Genomic DNA, 18977 nt, shown 5'->3' with positions numbered 1-18977 from the left:
CCTCTGACTCCGACCAATACTATCTTCTGACATGCCAAGAACTTTAAAGGGATTTTATTATATTTCTCTCCACCATGATCTTACATTGGCAAGTTTCAGAACATGTTCCTATTTAGTTTTACTATATTAAAAAAAAAAAAAAAGTTTTAATAACATTTTATTAAAATAAGCTCTATTTATGCAGCTTCTAATATTTGCTCCAAAACTTCAGCTTCACATTAAAGGGTTTTTTCTCTTCTAAGAATGTGATGGCTTATCCACAGGATATGTATCAGTATCAGATCGGTGGTGGTCCTACATCCAGCACCCGCAATCTACAACTGTTTGCAGCACCGGATATAAACAGTTTACTTACTGCAGGGTATCCATTTAATGCTTGTATTCTAGGTTTTGTCTATTAATGGCCGAAATGTATTGCACTTATACTTACAGGAATGCTGGCTCATGGTTTTAGCTTCTTGTACTTGGTACATTTGGAAGGATGGGCACTCCCCTTTGGGCTGTGCACCTTGTCATTATAGTTTTCTCAGGCATGTGTAAAACACAATCAGGAACCAGGTCCTGCTTTGCCCCTGTCTATTTTGTGGTCTGCTGGCACATGGGGAGGTGAAATACTAGAGTTAGGGACCATCCTGATTGGGTACACCATGTCGTAGTGGAATGGCTTTTATGCTCTTTTGATCAAAATAGTTTCAACTAAGTACCCTATATTATTCATATGTACTATTATTATTTATTTACTTACTACTGGGTATCTATTCATTCTTTTTTATTCCAGATTTTGTCTGTTAATGACCAGAGTGTGAATGTGCACCAACATATTGCATTCATACCAACAGGAATGATGCCCCATAGTTTCGGTTACGTTTCTTGTACTTGGTACATTTGAGGGAGGGACCACTGTCCCTTTTGGGTTGTGCACCTTGTCTCTATGCGATTACAAAAATTGGCGTGCCCACAGCTATAGAGTGAGGTGCAAGTGGAAGGGCGTTGCACACTCCACAATCACTAGAGTATAGAAATTTTCACCGCACACTCAGGAGATTCAATGCAATAATGAAAAAGTTTTAATAAACGTAAAAGTCGACTCTAAACAAAAGAACTGTATTTTGTCCGCCACTTGCACCTTTTTCTAAATATCATTAAAACTTTTGCTTTGAATCTCTTGAGTGTGCGGTGAAAATTTCTATACTCACCTTGTCTATATAGCTTTCCACAGGCAGGTGTAAAACACAGTCAGGTCCAGGTCTTGCTCTGCCCCCGTCTATTTTGTGGTCTGCTGACACATATGAAAGTGAAATTCTAGAGTTAGGAATCGTCCCGTTTGGGTTCACCTTGTCGTGGTGGGATGGCTTTTACTTGATGGCTCTCTTGATCAAAATAGGGCCAACCTCATGTTTTAAACATGTATTACTATTATTTATTTTCTTACTGCACGGTATCTATTCATTGTTTTTAGTCTAGGTTTCAAATGAAAAGGAGATTTTTCCAGAGTACCCAGGAGAAGCCACTAAGCAGTATGGCAGAGCGGTGGTGTACTGTTCCATAAAATGTTTATATCCATCCGTTGATGGAGCTGGTAATAGCTGATCGGCGGAGGTGTCATGTGTCAGACCCCCATCGATCTGATATTGATGACCTATCCTATGGATATACAGTACACATAGATGCTGGAGTGCCGTAAAGAAACCAGACAGCGCAGCAGCCGCCTGGCACCTCTTGAAACTTACGACTCTCCCTTTAAGGGTCCCCCCTATTTCCTCTGAAACAACGACAATGTGATAAAGACCTTGGAGGGGTCGAAACGTTTTGTTGTAATTTTGTCGCAATTTTTGCTACAAAGACGGATGTTTGCTTTCTCGAATAAAAACTTTGCATCACTTCAATCATAAGAGTGTGCAATGAATTTTCTCCTACCTTGGTTAAGGCGTCATGCACCCTATTCCACGAGCACCTCATCAAAACGACCCAGTGCACGCCAATCCTTTAAGATCTATCCTATGGATAGGCCATCAATATTATAATAGTGGACAACCCCTCAAAAGTCAGGACGACATATAGGTTGTTCCTCAAAAGCCAAATAATGCCTCTCGATCACTCTCTAAATGTCTCTAGGCAGCTGGAGGCACACTAATATTTCATTCTGATATTTCAGTATTAGTAAATATATATATGTACAGTATATATATATATATATATATGTGTGTATATATATATATATATTATAGTATATATCAATGTGTCTGTAATATCCACATATTTATTTTTAAGCATTAATTATGGATTGTTGTCCTTTTGACAGAAGTAATGCAGAACATATTAAGGAGAACAATACTCTGCCGTGCAGGGAGAATAGTATTGACCATACAAGAACAATATGATAGGACCTCAGCCAAATCAGAGCGCGATCAATGCAGTCAGTACGTTATGTTTCTACAAACCATTCATGACTATCGATTTTTTTAAAAATATTTTCTACATTTCTATCATATCAGTAAAGGGTCTATAGATTCCAATATCATTCTTCATTTTCTATTTGTGCAGCTGTTCTCTGTTATCAGCTGCCTTATATATAGGAAACCTTGTAACATCCATTATAGGGACTCTATTGGACAGCATCGTGTCCATCATGAATTCGTTTATATCTGAGGCACTGATATTTTATTAAAGGAATTGTCAATTTTTAGTAACGATCCCTAACACATGTATTTGAGGTTAAAAAAATCTCCCAATTTTGCACCATTTGGTTTTTACAGGCTTTTTGTTATTCTGCACATTCAAGTGTGATGTGGTCTGTGGTCAGAAGAGCTCAGAAAAAGTCACATGAAAGCATGAAAGAGTTACAAACTCTCCTGTCAGATTGTCAGAACAAGCTCACTGATAGAAACCCAGTTTGCTCATTCTGCAGCCAATGATAGACAGTGAAACATAGCAAAATGTTTAATGAATCCCAATTGCAAAAATTATTTTTAGCCCCAAATACATGCATTTTAAGTAAAAAAATCCTCAAAAGAGGTTAAAGCAGTTGTCCAGGAGTTTAACATTATTAGCCTATCCTTAGGATAGGTCATCAATGTCTAATTGGTGGGGGTGCGACATCTGTTGACTGTATAGTGGCCACGGCCAGGTACTACACATTCTAATCAATAGAGGGTGGATGTGCAGCACCCGGCCACAGCCATTATTCCGTTTACGTCAGAACAACTGATCGTCGGGGGAGCAAGGTGTTGCACCCCCACCGATCAGACATTGATGACCTATCCTAAGGATAGGCCGACAACGTTAAAGTCCCGGACACACCTTTAACGGGAATAAGTCAGCAGGTTTTTTCTATGTACTCTGAGAGCAGCATGATGTAGGGACAGAGACCCTGATTTCAGTGATGCGTCACTTACTAGGCTGTGTGCTGCTGTTTCAATAAAATCAGTGTTTTATCAGCAGGAGATTATCGCTACAGAACTAGGTGTCTCGTACCTCCTGGTCACCTGCTCTCAAACATCTAAAGAGGCTTAATGCTTATAAAATCATTTCAGTACACACATTTATTATAGGAAATGTGGAATTTAAATGTATGGATGTAACAAACGCTAACACAATGTCTGTACATGGCATGTCTATGTAGCCTGGTCCTCATTTATTTTGTATCGGAGTAGCCGCCCTACACACTTTGGGTTCAAATCACCATCATTTGCAAGATTTTTTAAGTCACTCTTCTTTTTTGCACTTTGTTATTAGTTGCTGTTTTTTTTGTCCCAAATCCTTCAAAACGTCGCATGTGGGTTTATAAAATTTGCACAAAATAAAAAAAAAATGTTCTTTATTTTAGTTTTTTTGCTTTTTTTGCACCTTTTTGAGCACAAAGTCACAAATTCCGTTGAGGTTTTGCATGTTGCTCTAACATTTGCGCAAAAATTACAGGTCTACAAAAAATCACTGTAAGGGAGGACTGGAATACATTAGCAAAAACAGTTTGTAACTTTTCAAAAAGCCACAAATAATGAATCAGCTGCAAGTATCTGGATTACAAAAACTATCCCACAATGGAGAAAAAGAAACAAACGAAGGAGGAGAAAATAGACTCCAAAATAGGCGCAACTTAAAATGAGATTTTGGTACAAAACAAATAAACGGTTCACTGGATTTATTTTAATGTAGCCTGAGTGACTCCTCCAATTGCTGCTGTTTTACTGATTCTAGAACAATTTTTCTTTGTCTTCTGTGCCCCTCTGTTCCAAGTTTATGCCCACCCGGTACTAAAGAAGCAAACTTTCCCTTCAGCCAACTGGGAGTATCCCACAGAACATCTCCGGGAGTCAGCGCCGTTCCGCTTCTCTTCTCAGTGATGTCACCACTCTTCAGACTGTCTTGGTCACTCTATGGCACACATGTCAAACTCTGGCCCGTGGGGCAAATTTTGCCCACAGGGTGGTTTTATTTGGCCCGCGACACCAGAATCACCACCCCTATGTGGGGCCATCATTCTGTATTGAGGACCATTAATCTGTATGGATGACTATGTGGGGCCATTAATCTGTATGGAGGACTATGTGGGGCCAATTATTCTGTATGGAGGACTATCTGGGGCCATTAATCAGTATGGAGGACTACTTGGGGCCATTATTCTGTATGGAGGACCTTGTGGGGCCATTATTCTGTATGGACGACTGTGGGGCCCATTATACTGTAAGGAGGACTATGTGGGGCCCATTATTCTATATGGAGGACTTTATTGGGCCATTATTCTGTATGGAGGACTATGTGGGGCTCATTATATTGTATGGAGGACTATGTAGGGACCATTATTTTGCATGGAAGACTTTGTGGGGCCCATTATTTTGTATGGAGGACTATGTGGGGCCCATTATTCTGTATGGAGGACTATGTGGGCCCATTATTCTGTATGCACAACTGTGGGGCCATTATTCTGTATGGATGACTATGTGAGGTCAATTATACTGTATGGAGGACTATGTGGGGCCCATTATTTGGTATACTGGTTGGCACACGACTTTGTCCAAGTTTTTGATTTTGGCCCTTTGTGTGATTGAGTTTGACATCCCTGCTCTATGGGAAGAGTAAGACGGCCATATAAATTGGACGGAGATCGGAATGTAATGCTTGCACTGGCTGGAGACTCTCCCGACCCGCGCATGACAGCTGCATAGCAATACATTAAGCTGTCATGCTTGGGTCAGGAGACCTTCTGGCCTCTCCCAGTATTACGTGGGAAAATCAAAGTAAATTTTGTGTTCCAGCTCACCAGTCTTTTGGTATGAAGGTTTTTCCGGCTGTGCACGGACCAAGGGACTTGTGTCATCAGCAAGAGAAGAATCCAGAAAGAAAAAAAGAGAGATCCTGCACCTCCAACCCAGAAAAACCCGAATTTAGATTAAAAAAGACTCGTCAGTTGCATAGCGCTTTTTACCATGGAATATTTTTAAAATATTTTTTCAATAAATGTTTTTTTAATCTAAATTCGCGTTTTTCCGGGTTGGAGGTGCAGGATCTCTCTTTTTTCTTTTTGGATTCCTCTCCCAGTATTTCCTTCCGAACTCAGTCCACTTTATACAGCCATTTGACTGCACCCTATGTGTGAGCAGGAAATCTCTTTTAACAATGTGAACCTATGGTGCCTCGTCCTGACACTCTATAGACACTTCCGAGTCACACAGGGCGGCAATGTGACTGAGAAGAGGAGAAAACCGGTGCTGGACATCGGAGAAGACGGCGGAAGCTGAATATATTAATGCACTCACACAACATTAGATGCAAATGAACACAGATTTAAAGGGAACCTGTAACCAGATATAACGCTATTAACCTGCAGATATGCCCTTAATCTGCAGGTTAGCCTCATCATTATGCAGCCAGGCGCCTGCATGCAGCCGAATGCAGCGGGAAGAAAATTTACTTAATTCTCCCCACCAGCATTTAGTTTCAGTCATGGTGGCAGGGGGCAGTGTCGCTTCAGACACCGCTCTGAGTATACCGAGCTACTTAGAGTGGCCCCTATAACCGCTCCCCCGACTCTGACTGACAGCTAAGCCCCAATACAGAGCGAGTGTCAGCCAGGGCCGGTGGCGCAGTTACAGCGACCGCTCTGTATACTCAAAGTGGTGTGAACCGGCGCTGCCCCCATGACTGAAACCGATTGCTGGCGGGGAGAATAAAGTTCATTTTTTCCCTGCTACATTCGGCTACTTGCAGGCGCCGGGCAGCATAATAACACTATTAACCAGCAGATTAACCGCATATCTACAGGTTAATAGTGTTATTTCTGGTGACAGGTTCCCTATAATGAAAAAAAATATTAATGGGAGGACTTCTTTAAATAAAATACAAATCCAGTGAAAACTTTTCTTTAAAACAGAAAAAATAGACAAAAAAATAGGAGAAAATGCAATAATGAATCAGAACCTATGAGTACGAATGACCATTATGCCAAAAGAGTAATAGCTTATCATGTGTGTATATTTTTTTTATATATATATATTTATATACTGATATACCTATCTATCTATCTATCTATCTATCTATCTATCTATCTATCTATCTATCTATCTACGTATGTATATATATATGTGTATATATATATTAAATTATATATATACACTGATATATTTATTTATCTATGGATATACATATATATAACATATATAAATAAAAAGTATAATTATATATATATATTATATATGACTATATATTTATATATACTGTATATATATTAGAGATGAGTTTGCTGGATGTATTAGCCATTGCTCATGATGATATTGCAATGCTTTTATTATCCTTGCTATATAGGGTTATGGCAGTCTTCCTACAGCTGTCCGTCATACCTGACGCTTTGTGAAGAATCAGGCATGGTACCTTGCGACGACATGTGGTGCCTAATGACAATCTGGGCTCTGCTCATCTCTATGCACACACAATCACACCCGGTGAAGCAGCTCTGCCAGCATGTGGTCGCTCTCCGGGAGCCATTATTCTGCTTCCAGTCGATGGCTAGCTCACTCATCCCTACGTGCCGGCTCCGTGCCCCATGATTGCATCTCATTCCAAATCCTTAACCACCAGCAATAATCGTCAAAGGAAGACAAAACACGGAATTGTTTGATCAGGGTTTTTTTTTGTTGTTCAGGAAAGAGATGACTCTTCTATCACATGAATCAAGTTCAACGTGTGGAATTTGACATTTGTACATCAGACGGGCTTATTCAGCACTGCCAATATCAGAACAGCGGCCAAGCAGATAGCAGTGGAAGGGCAACATACTCAGGGTTGATCAGTTGGCAGAATGTAGGATCCCAGTTTCCCAGCTGACCAATAGGGGGCGTTCAATGAAGTCTACATGTAGTCGTAGGTAGAGATGAGCGGTGTTCGACTAGAACTGTTCGCCAATCTCAAATTCGAGCTGTTTTGGGCGGTGTTCGAGTTGTTCCACGAACCCGAACGATTTGCAAAAAATTCGGCTGTTCGAGGTTATGTTCGATAACTGTTCGTGCACCAAAAGCGTGTCCTGCATGTCTGGCGCTATTTAAAGCACCAATCATGCAGGGATTGTCTGCCACTCACTGTAATGCCACAGCCATGGTGGTTGTGGCATTACAGTGGTTGCCCAAATCGATGGGAACAGTGCCAACAGTGAAACATGAAAAGCCGGCAATTCAGCAGCGGCATACACCTGTACCCGACAATTTAGAACCGAAAGAATAGGGCATCACACATAGATTAGATAGATAGAAACATGTCAGCCACATATATACGAAGTACAGTGAAAGTGTTGCTTACTGTACTTGTCATTTAGCGTAAAGGATTTATCAAAAAAAATAATAGTGTTTTCATGCACCGTCTCTTTAAAAAAGCCGGCCGGCAATTCAACAGCGGTACCCGACAATTTATAACAGACAGAATAGAGCTTCACACATAGATTAGATAGATAGAAACATGTCAGTCACATATATAAGAAGTACAGTGACAGTGTTGCTTACTGTACTTGTCATTTAGCGTAAAGGATTTATCAAAAAAAATAATAGTGTTTTCATGCACTGTCTCTTTAAAAAAGCCGGCCGGCAATTCAGCAGCGGTACCCGACAATTTATAACAGACAGAATAGAGCTTCACACATAGATTAGATAGATAGAAACATGTCAGTCACATATATATGAAGTACAGTGATAGTGTTGGTTACTGTACTTGTCATTTAGTATTAAAATAAAGGATTTATTATTAAAAAAATTGGCGTGGGGTTCCCCTTAATTTTAGGCTCTAGCGGAGGTTAAGCAGACGGCTGGGGCAGATGTTTGAAGCCTGGGAAGGGGGTAATACCCACGGAGCTTCCCAGGCTACTAATATCAGCCCCCAGCTGAATACATAGCCTTTACTAGCTATTAAAATGGGGGACACCCCAAAAAAAATGACGTGGGGTCCCCCCTAATTTAATAGCTAGCAAAGGCTAGGCAGACAGCTGGGGGCTGATATTAATAGCCCAGGAAGGGAGCCATGAATATTGGCCCCCTCCCAGGCTAGAAACACCAGCCGTCAGCCGCCCCAGAAATGGCGCATTCATAGGATGCGCCAACTCTGGCACTTAGCCTCGCTCTTCCACGCTGCCCTGGTGCGGTGGCAGGGGGTAATAGGGTTGGGGTTGATGTCAGCTTATAATGCCAGCTGACATCAAGCCCAGGTTAGTAATGGAGAGGCGTCTATAAGACACCCCCATTACTAACCCCATAGTCAAAGTTAAAAAAAACACAAACACCCAGAATAAAGTCCTTTAATTGAAATAAAGACACAATCCTTTATTGTTCTAAATTAAACCATACTTACCGTCACGCCCATTCCAGCTGAAGCCAACGATCTCCTGCAATAAAAGAAAAATAATAAAGCAACCTCATCCTTACCTTTCCATGGTTCCCACGACAGCTTCAGCTCTGCTACATCGAGATGACAGGCTGGACCGCAGCAGAACGCTGCCATCCAGCCTCTCATCCCGCAGACATTGAGAAGCGCAGGCTTGCTTGCGCTGCTCAGCGTCTCTCTGTGACGACATCCAGATGAGCCGAGTTCATGTCCAATGAACTCGGCTCACCTCATGCACGTCACTGACAGCGTGGGAAAATTCTCACGCTGAAGCGGTGAGTGCAGGAGAATTCTCCCACGCTGTCAGTGACGTGCATAAGGTGAGCTCATGTCCAATGAACTCAGCTCACCTCCTGCACTTCACTGACAGCGTGGGAGAATTCTCCTGCACTCAGCGCTTCAGCGTGAGAATTCTCCCACGCTGAAGCGCTGAGTGCAGGAGAATTTTCCCACGCTGTCAGTGACGTGCATAAGGTGAGCTCATGTCCAATGAACTCAGCTCACCTCCTGCACGTCACTGACAGCGTGGGAGAATTCTCCTGCACTCAGCGCTTCAGTGTGAGAATTCTCCCACGCTGAAGCGCTGAGTGCAGGAGAATTTTCCCACGCTGTCAGTGACGTGCATGAGGTGAGCCGAGTTCATTGGACATTAACTCGGCTCATCTGGATGCCCTCACAGAGAGACACTGTGGAGCGCAAGCAAGCCTGCGCTTCTCAGTGTCTGCGGGATGAGAGGCTGGATGGCAGCGTTCTGCTGCGGTCCAGCCTGTCATCTCGATGTAGCAGAGCTGAAGCTGTCATGGGAACCATGGAAAGGTAAGGATGAGGTTGCTTTATTATTTTTCTTTTATTTCAGGAGATCGTTGGCTTCAGCTGGAATGGGCGTGATGGTAAGTATGGTTTAATTTAGAACAATAAAGAATTGTGTGTTTATTTCAATTAAAGGACTTTTTTCTGGGTGTTGTGTTTTTTTTTAAATACTTTACTAGAAATTCATGGTGGTCATGTCTAATATTGGCGTGACCCCATGAATTTCGGGCTTAGGGCCAGCTGATAATGCCAAGCTGGCCCTAACCCCTTTATTACCCAGTGAGCCACCGCACCAGGGCCCTGGATGAGTTGCGTACAGCGCCAGAAGATGGCGCTTCTATGAACGCGCCATTTTCCGGGGTGGCTGCGGACTGCAATTTGTAGCGGGGGGGGCCCAGAAAGCTTGGGCCTCCCTGCGCTGCAGATTCCAGCCCCCAGCTGCCTAGTTGTACCTGGCTGGACAAAAAAATAGGGCGAAGCCCCACGTACTTTTTTTTTAATTATTTCATGAATTTCATGAAATAATTAAGAAAAAAAGGCCTTCCCTATATTGTTGTGTCCGGCCAGGTACAAATAGGCAGCTGGTGGTTGGGGGCAGCCCGTTCCTGCCTGCTGTACCTGGCTGGACACAAATATAGTGCGAAGCCCCACGTCAATTTTTTTTAAATTATTTCATGAATTTCCTGAAATAATTTAAAAAAATTGAAGTGGGGCTTCGCACTATATTTGTGTCCAGCCAGGTACAGCAGGCAGGAACGGGCTGCCCCCATCCACCAGCTGCCTATTTGTACCTGGCCGGACACAACAATATAGGGAAGCCCTTTTTTTCTTAATTATTTCATGAATTTCATGAAATAATTAAAAAAAATTGAAGTGGGGCTTCGCACTATATTTGTGTCCAGCCAGGTACAGCAGGCAGGAACGGGCTGCCCCCAACCACCAGCTGCCTATTTGTACCTGGCCGGACACAACAATATAGGGAAGGCCTTTTTTTCTTAATTATTTCATGAAATTCATGAAATAATTAAAAAAAAAGTACGTGGGGCTTCGCCCTATTTTTGTGTCCAGCCAGGTACAACTAGGCAGCTGGGGGCTGGAATCTGCAGCGCAGGGAGGCCCAAGCTTTCTGGGCCCCCCCCCGCTACAAATTGCAGTCCGCAGCCACCCCGGAAAATGGCGCGTTCATAGAAGCGCCATCTTCTGGCGCTGTACCCAACTCATCCAGGGCCCTGGTGCGGTGGCTCACTGGGTAATAAAGGGGTTAGGGCCAGCTTGGTATTATCAGCTGGCCCCAAGCCCAAAATTCATGGGGTCACGCCAGTATTAGACATGACCGCCATGAATTTCTAGTAAAGTATTTAAAAAAAACACAACACCCAGAATAAAGTCCTTTAATTGAAATAAAGACACAATTCTTTATTGTTCTAAATTAAACCATACTTACCATCACACCCATTCCAGCTGAAGCCAACGATCTCCTGCAATAAAAGAAAAATAATAAACCAACCTCATCCTTACCTTTCCATGGTTCCCACGACAGCTTCAGCTCTGCTACATCGAGATGACTGGCTGGACCGCAGCAGAACGCTGCCATCCAGCCTGTCATCCCGCAGACACTGAGAAGCGCAGGCATGCTTGCGCTCCTCACTGTCTCGCTGTGACGGCATCCAGATGAGCCGAGGTCATGTCCAATGAACTCGGCTCACCTCATGCACGTCACTGACAGCGTGGGAAAATTCTCACGCTGAAGTGCTGAGTGCAGGAGAATTCTCCCACGCTGTCAGTGATGTGCATGAGGTGAGCTCATGTCCAATGAACTCAGCTCACCTCCTGCACGTCACTGACAGCGTGGGAAAATTCTCCTGCAATCAGCGCTTCAGCGTGAGAATTTTCCCACGCTGTCAGTGACGTGCATGAGGTGAGCCGAGTTCATTGGACATGAACTCGGCTCATCTGGATGTCGTCACAGAGAGACGCTGAGCAGCGCAAGCATGCCTGCTCTTCTCAGTGTCTGCGGGATGACAGGCTGGATGGCGGCTTTCTGCTGCGGTCCAGCCTGTCATCTCGATTTAGCAGAGCTGAAGCTGTCGTGGGAACCATGGAAAGGTAAGGATGAGGTTGCTTTATTATTTTTCTTTTATTGCAGGAGATCGTTGGCTTCAGCTGGAATGGGCGTGATGGTAGGTATGGTTTAATTTAGAACAATAAAGGATTGTGTCTTTATTTCAATTAAAGGACTTTATTCTGGGTGTTTGTGTTTTTTTTAACTTTGACTATGGGGTTAGTAATGGGGGTGTCTTATAGACGCCTCTCCATTACTAACCTGGGCTTGATGTCAGCTGGCATTATAAGCTGACATCAACCCCAACCCTATTACCCCCTGCCACCGCACCAGGGCAGCGTGGAAGAGCGAGGCTAAGTGCCAGAATTGGCGCATCCTATGAATGCGCCATTTCTGGGGCGGCTGACAGCTGGTGTTTCTAGCCTGGGAGGGGGCCAATATTCATGGCTCCCTTCCTGGGCTATTAATATCAGCCCTCAGCTGTCTGCCTAGCCTTTGCTAGCTATTAAATTAGGGGGGACCCCACGTCATTTTTTTGGGGGGGTCCCCCATTTTAATAGCTAGTAAAGGCTATGTATTCAGCTGGGGGCTGATATTAGTAGCCTGGGAAGCTCCGTGGGTATTACCCCCTTCCCAGGCTTCAAACATCTGCCCCAGCCGTCTGCTTAACCTCCGCTAGAGCCTAAAATTAAGGGGAACCCCACGCCAATTTTTTTAATAATAAATCCTTTATTTTAATACTAAATGACAAGTACAGTAACCAACACTATCACTGTACTTCATATATATGTGACTGACATGTTTCTATCTATCTAATCTATGTGTGATGCTCTATCTTTCTGTTCTAAATTGTCGGGTACCGCTGCTGAATTGCCGGCCGGCTTTAAAGAGACAGTGCATGAAAACACTATTATTTTTTTAAATAAATCCTTTACACTAAATGACAAGTACAGTAAGCAACACTATCACTGTACTTATTATATATGTGACTGACATGTTTCTATCTATCTAATCTATGTGTGAAGCTCTATTCTTTCTGTTCTAAATTGTCGGGTACAGATGCTGAATTGCCGGCCGGCTTTTTTAAAGAGACGGTGCATGAAAACACTAATATTTTTTTTAATAAATCCTTTACACTAAATGACAAATGCAGTAACCAACACTGTCACTGTGCTTCTTATATGTGTGACTGACATGTTTCTATCTATCTAATCTATGTGTGATGCTCTATTCCTTCTTGTCTAAATTGTCGGGTACCGGTGTATGCCGCTGCTGAATTTGCCGGCCGGCTTTTTTAAACAGAGTGTCTTCTGAGCAGTTTGTCAGCTTTTGGACACCTTTGCAGGTGTTTTCTATGTGTTTCTATGTGTTTTTGTTTGCCTGCCATTGGTTTTAACGGTGTTCGACGGTGTTCTAAGGTGTTCGACGAACAGTTCTACGAACAGTTCCTCGAACATCCCGGTGTTCGACGAACCGAACCGAACCCGAACACTACGGGGGTGGCTCAACACTAGTCGTAGGGACTGTACATAATGCCAAGTGAATGCCCATCTTTGTGCCCTATCATCCCTTCCCTTCCCTTTTTTTTTTTTTTTTTTTGTACACATTCAACAGTTCTACCATAGAGGTCCTTCTCGAATCAGACAAAAAACGCCCTCGTTTTGCATTGAAAGTGTTATCATTATTAAAATACTTTTTTTTTTTTTTTTTTTTTTTAATAAAAAGAAACAGATCATTCTCAATATCCAAGTCACCCCCCCTTCATCATCACGACATTAAAATAATAATAATAATTAATAAAAAAAACACACAGAATGTACCAAGCTGCCGTTAACCCCTTCGAGCACTGAAAGGGTTAAACCAGCTCAGCCTCCCTGAGCAATCAGGCGTGGAATACTGAAAGGATTTTATGGAACCTCTGCAGCCAGATGAATATCCATGGATTTAGTCGTCTCCAATCACCGATTGGAAAAGATTTGTTTATTAATTTGATAAGAAGCAGCAAAAACCAGAGTTCAATATGTGGTTAAAGTGACAATTGGTCCTCATATAACGAGTTACAAAAAAAAAAAAGGATTGGTGACTGTCAATCGTTTGGAAGTAAGGCAGTCTTATCTTTCCATAAGGCAAATCATATGTCATGTATCAAAATGTAAGTAAAAGCAAATAAGATCTGTCGCTCTTTAGTCCGTGAAACAAGAAAACAAATTGGGTGGTTACTGTATCTTTGGCTTTAGCTCCTCTTGATATCCAGATCACAAATTGTGTGTTTTTTTATATTGTTTTTTTGCGATGTTGTAATTGTTTGCTTTCTTTTTTTTATATATTTTTTATTATTTTATAATCCCTTTTTTTTTTATTTTTTATTTTTTTATTATTATCGGATAAATCCTTTCATTAGTCCATAAAAACAAGAGCGATAACGGCCAACAAATCACACACCAGGCACAGAATGCCCTTTTCATTACGGGATCTCTAGGGTTTTGTCCCTATCTGCCCCACTTGGCAAGCACTCTCTCCTGCCATCGGAAAAAGGCTTATTCATATCTCATCCTTGAACGGACTTCCTTCACGTTTCCCAGCTCCCAGGGGAAGAAAAAAAAAAGAAGAAATAAATGAAAAAATAAAAAAAAAATCAACCTTTTTCCTGCTGCATTCACTTAAACCAACCGTACACCAAAGTGGATTCAAAAAAAACCCACCAATGATAACAATAAAATGTATAAAAAAATACTCAGAAGTTTTTTGTTTTTTTAACTATCAAGCCTGGTAACTCATCTTAGAGATTTGGGGACATCTCAAATGTCATAGATTTTTTACCTCGGCTTTTTAACAGCAGCAAAAAAATGTTTAGTATCATTTCAAGGTTTTCATGTTTTCATACCTCACATTCCCGGGAGCCAGAGATTGTATATGTACAGGGTCCTGATCCATTAACCAATACATCCATGGGTTCTGTGTTAGAAGGTTTGTAGTCCACGTAGTACTCCTGTAACGGAGAGTTTATTTGTCTTTCCGATTCTCTGGCCTTTTTCCGCCTTCTCTTCATCATGGAACTTTGCTGCAGTTGTTTCATGCTGGCTGGATATCTTTTCCATGATACATAGATGACTAATAAGATCATGGCCACGGACAGGAAAAGCGCCACGCTCCCAGCTATGATTTTATGGAAGGAAACATGCTCATATTCTTGCTCTGCCATGGGTGTCTGAAGGCCAGGAGAAGGGCTTGGTGTGAATGAAGTTGGAGGTACACTCACCAACTTGTAGACTGTAGGCTTGGGTACAAATTGTGGTTTTGGAGGAGCTTTGGTTGTCTGATAAGCTCTTTCGGTCACCAACACAGGGGTTTCATTGCAGATATTGTATGTTTCCACGGCATCAATAACCTTCTCACCTTGAATGTGTTTAGGGCCAGCACAGATCATGGTGCTCTCTTTGTTTCCCTTAAAGTTTTTAAGCCAGAAGACCAGAGGACATATGGTTTTGCTACATTCCCACATGTTTCCAGACAGGGTTATAGAGGTCAGCGATATCCAAGCATTTATGGTTTCCTGGGTGACGTTGGTGAGCTTGTTGGAATCCAGATTGAGTTTTTGTAGATTGGGGAGACATTGGAAGGTGCCAGGTTCAATGTTCTGTATGTCATTTCCTGACAGGTCAAGGTTGTGCAGAGCACTCCAAGTCCAAGTTAATCCTTGGCTAATGGACCTGATCCTATTCCACTGCAGAAATAGTGAATGCAGGTTGGATAGGCGAGGGAAGTGAGCAAAGTTCACCTTCGAGAACTGATTATGCTCCAGGTGGAGCTCCTTCAGCTTCAGGAGGCCAGCAAAGGCATTGCGAGACAAACTCCTGAGCCGATTGTATCCTACATCCAAAAATTCCATGTTGCGGCAGTCCTGAAATACCCTAACTGGCACAGTTTTCAGAGAGTTGGAACGCAGATGCAAACTCAAAAGCTTACGGAGACCCTTGAACTGTTCAGATTGCAGCATCTGAAGCTTGTTATAGGATAGATCCAAATTTCTAAGATTAGGGACTGGATGAAAAGTGCCATTGGCCAGATTGGTAATTTTATTGGAACTCAATATAAGCTCTTTCAGCCTCCTGATACCCTGGAAGGCATCCTCATCCACCGAACTGATATAATTATGATCAAGGTAAAGCCAGACCAGCTGGTTAAGGCCAGAGAATTGGTTCGACTTCAACTTTTGGATGCTGTTGTAACGTAAAGACAATCCCTGTGAGCCACCTGAAATATTCTGCGGGATGTCTCTGAAGGCATGGGACTCACAGTACACAATCTTCCCATCACACCGGCAGTTCTTTGGACAAGCTTTCTGTGCCCCCACAACAATCACTATGAGTAGAACAGGCAGCAGGACCAGTGATAAACTCATGCCTTTCAGTTGATTCATCGGTTGCAACCCTGCAAAAATGGAAAGATACAAGGGATTGAAATCATGTAAAAGAGGACAAAAGTAATAAACCCCCCTGCAGATATCATAAATCCAGCCACATCACCAAAAAAGTCCTCTGAGCTTCCGAATGAGAAGATCAGAAGGCTTGATATCATGCCACCTAACAGGAGTCTTTGTGTTTAATTTAGACTGCACCATCCTTATTCCTAAAAACATAGATTACCACACCCCTGATATTGCATTTCTGAATAAGTAAGAATTAGTTCTTATTTATACATTTTTTTTGAAAAACAAAAACATGTAAAATCGATCCCATGGCATGCCTTCCCGTCAAGCTACGTAATTGGTCATGTGTACATGTCAATCCTCATAAGCACATACATGTATGTCGCGGTCTTGCCAATCTACAGTATGTTTATTCAACTAACCCCTGATAGTTAAGATGAGTTCAATGAGTGGTTTGTCTCTCTCTGCAAGAGGACGGTAGACAATAAGGAAAGAGGGGATAGGGTTAAGACTGAATGAATTGTCCTTTTTTTTTCCTGAATGCAACTCCTAGTGGCTGGAATTTAATTAAAGTGATGCAGTGTTTGCATATCGTTGCTTCTATTAAGCGATCTATATGGGTCGTGGAGTAGGAAGCAGATGGTTAAATAGGGCTTTAACCCTTTTGGGCTAGTACTATATATAGATATCTATCCACTTTAAAGGCGTTTATTCTGCCCCCCTTGTTCCATTCTTTTAACCCTTCTGTCCATTGGCTTTAAGAGTGAGGGACATATCTGACCTTGCTAATTCTGCTGGTCACAAGTGGAACAGGACCAGAAATTTGATGAGACGAGCTCGTGGATGGGATCAGTGGAATATTTGCAGAGAGGAGAGGTTAAATATTAGAAGGGTTGTGGACTCAGAGATTTGATATGTGGAGACATTTTTTGGGGGGGTGAGGTGGGGGTTTGGATATAATGATAAAATGCAGTCTGAGCTTCCAGTTTTAATCTAATTTTGGATATTTTTCGAGAGGCCATAGAGGGAAGGGAACAGGTTAAAATGTTAAAAACCCAGCTGGCATTTCCTTCTTGTGTCTGCTACTAAGGAGCATTCTCTATGCGATGAATGCATCAGATTCAGGAGCTGGGGATGAATCCTTTGGCTCTGTGCAAAAAGCCTGAACATGGCATATCCTCTCCAACTGTCATACACTGGAGTCATAGCCTTGGGTCTGTCTGTAAGGCTGCTGCGCATGGAAGGAGAGCCATGCCACACTAACCAACATGGCACAATGTGCAACTTCCACACTAAGCCTTTGTCCAAGGGGGTCAAGTTGGAACAAGATGAATAATTAGGGTCAGGATGTAGTAACGTCTGGCTGTAATGGAGGTGGGGTAGTTAATATAGGTGGTCATCGAAATGGACCGGGTCAATACAGGTGGTCAATATAGGTGGTCAATACAGGAGGTCAATATAGGTGGTCAGTACAGGTGGTCATTAAATAATAGCAGGTAGTGTAGGGTAGAGATTGATGCACCTGCAGCTGCCTACAGGTGTATATGGCTAGAAATGGATGTCTGCATGTATAAATGTTCCATAGGACAGAAGAAATGCAGGCAGGTGAATGATATATGCGTCCATGTATGTCTGCAGGAATGTATGGCTCTATCTCCAGGTATTACATTGGGCTTGCATTGGTGCATGAGCTGATCATCACCTTGTGTGTTTTATTCATGCTAATTCCAACCTTTAATACCAGACTTGGGGAGTTTTCTTGCAGACATACATGACAGGTCCTTGCAAGCATCAAGCCAGAACTTCACTTACCCATCCTCTGTCTCCCAGCGATTCCTTCGTCCTTTTTCTTAGGGATTGTCTCTGGGAAATGTTTCCTTTTTTTTTCTGCCTGTTAATTATGAAGCAGCAGTTCCTTCATGGTCCATACAGGTCTCTGTGTCAAACCATCCTGTTGCCAGACTCAACCGCCCCCCCTCCCTTCTGTATATATGTATATAGGGGTATATTTGACGGTAAAGTTTATCTCCTTGTTTTCTTCATAGGCTTGGATTTGAGGGGTAGGTGAATCTGTAGCTCAGATCAAAAAGGAAATCCTGCTATATGGATCCAACATGAAGTGGAGGATGCAGCCTGCAAGGGAAGGTAGAGAACTTCTGTGCAAAATCTTTGCAATACCTAACCAGCCTTGCCCACCACCGCCTGCCATCCTTAGATGTCCATCCTTAGTGCCATCTCCTCCTTGGTGCTGTCATGTGCCATGAAGCCTGCAATGGGGATGTCTCAAAGCCCAAGTTTAGAGCAAGTGTCGCCTGCTTTTTCTATATAGCTGTGAAGGTTTTCACTGCTATGGAGCTGTGTTGGAAAGCAGCTGGGATTCAGGAGGTTTTTTTTTTTTCCCAGAGACTGCTGATGCTCAGAAGCTTGCTTTCCCTGCCTGAGCTTCAGCTATAGAGTGACCCCTGCTGGATAAATTAGAGGAGACAGAGAAAAGCCATGGCAAGCCGGGGCTGTCATTGCAATGCAGTGCAGGCTCTCTTACTCCTTCACCAAATACAATTAACTCCCTCGCCTCTGAGAGCCATTTGTGCATTTGATGAATGGATTATACGTCATAGGTTCTGACCGAATTCAACAATGGCCTTGTCGGTGGGACTGTGCGTCAGACATGCGTTATCTTGTTAAAAATCCGTATAAATAATTCATGTGTGATAACACCGCAGACGAAAGAGGCTACTGGTGCGTAATGCAACGCAGATGGCAGTCTTCAAGTCATTCTTTATTACATCTAGCCACTCGTAGGGTGGAGCGGGTCCT

At 42.7% G+C, this 18977-nt stretch overlaps 1 protein-coding gene across 3 annotated transcripts in view; it reads right to left on the bottom strand.

Moving 5' to 3' along the window:
* LRRTM4 (leucine rich repeat transmembrane neuronal 4) overlaps window positions 1–18761 on the bottom strand; it is an 842864-nt gene extending 824103 nt beyond the window's left edge. Inside the window, exons 1-2 of one of the 3 annotated variants that reach the window (XM_073653662.1) lie at window positions 17973–18761; window positions 14616–16162 (exon numbers count right to left, since the gene is read on the bottom strand). In XM_073653662.1, coding sequence (XP_073509763.1) covers window positions 14616–16162; window positions 17973–17976 — 1551 coding nt within the window. In that variant the 5' untranslated portion in view covers window positions 17977–18761. The remainder of the gene's footprint in view (window positions 1–14615; window positions 16163–17972) is intronic. The other 2 variants (XM_073653663.1, XM_073653661.1) reach the window with 2 other exon arrangements.
* Window positions 18762–18977: the final 216 nt, after the last annotated feature.

This window comes from Phyllobates terribilis, unplaced genomic scaffold (genome assembly GCF_046119375.1).
Source record: "Phyllobates terribilis strain yellow unplaced genomic scaffold, ASM4611937v1 Scaffold_11__3_contigs__length_659146591, whole genome shotgun sequence".
NCBI lineage: Eukaryota > Metazoa > Chordata > Amphibia > Anura > Dendrobatidae > Phyllobates > Phyllobates terribilis.
The sequence above is the reverse complement of the archived record's forward strand: the minus strand, read 5'-3'. Positions and strand labels throughout refer to the sequence as shown.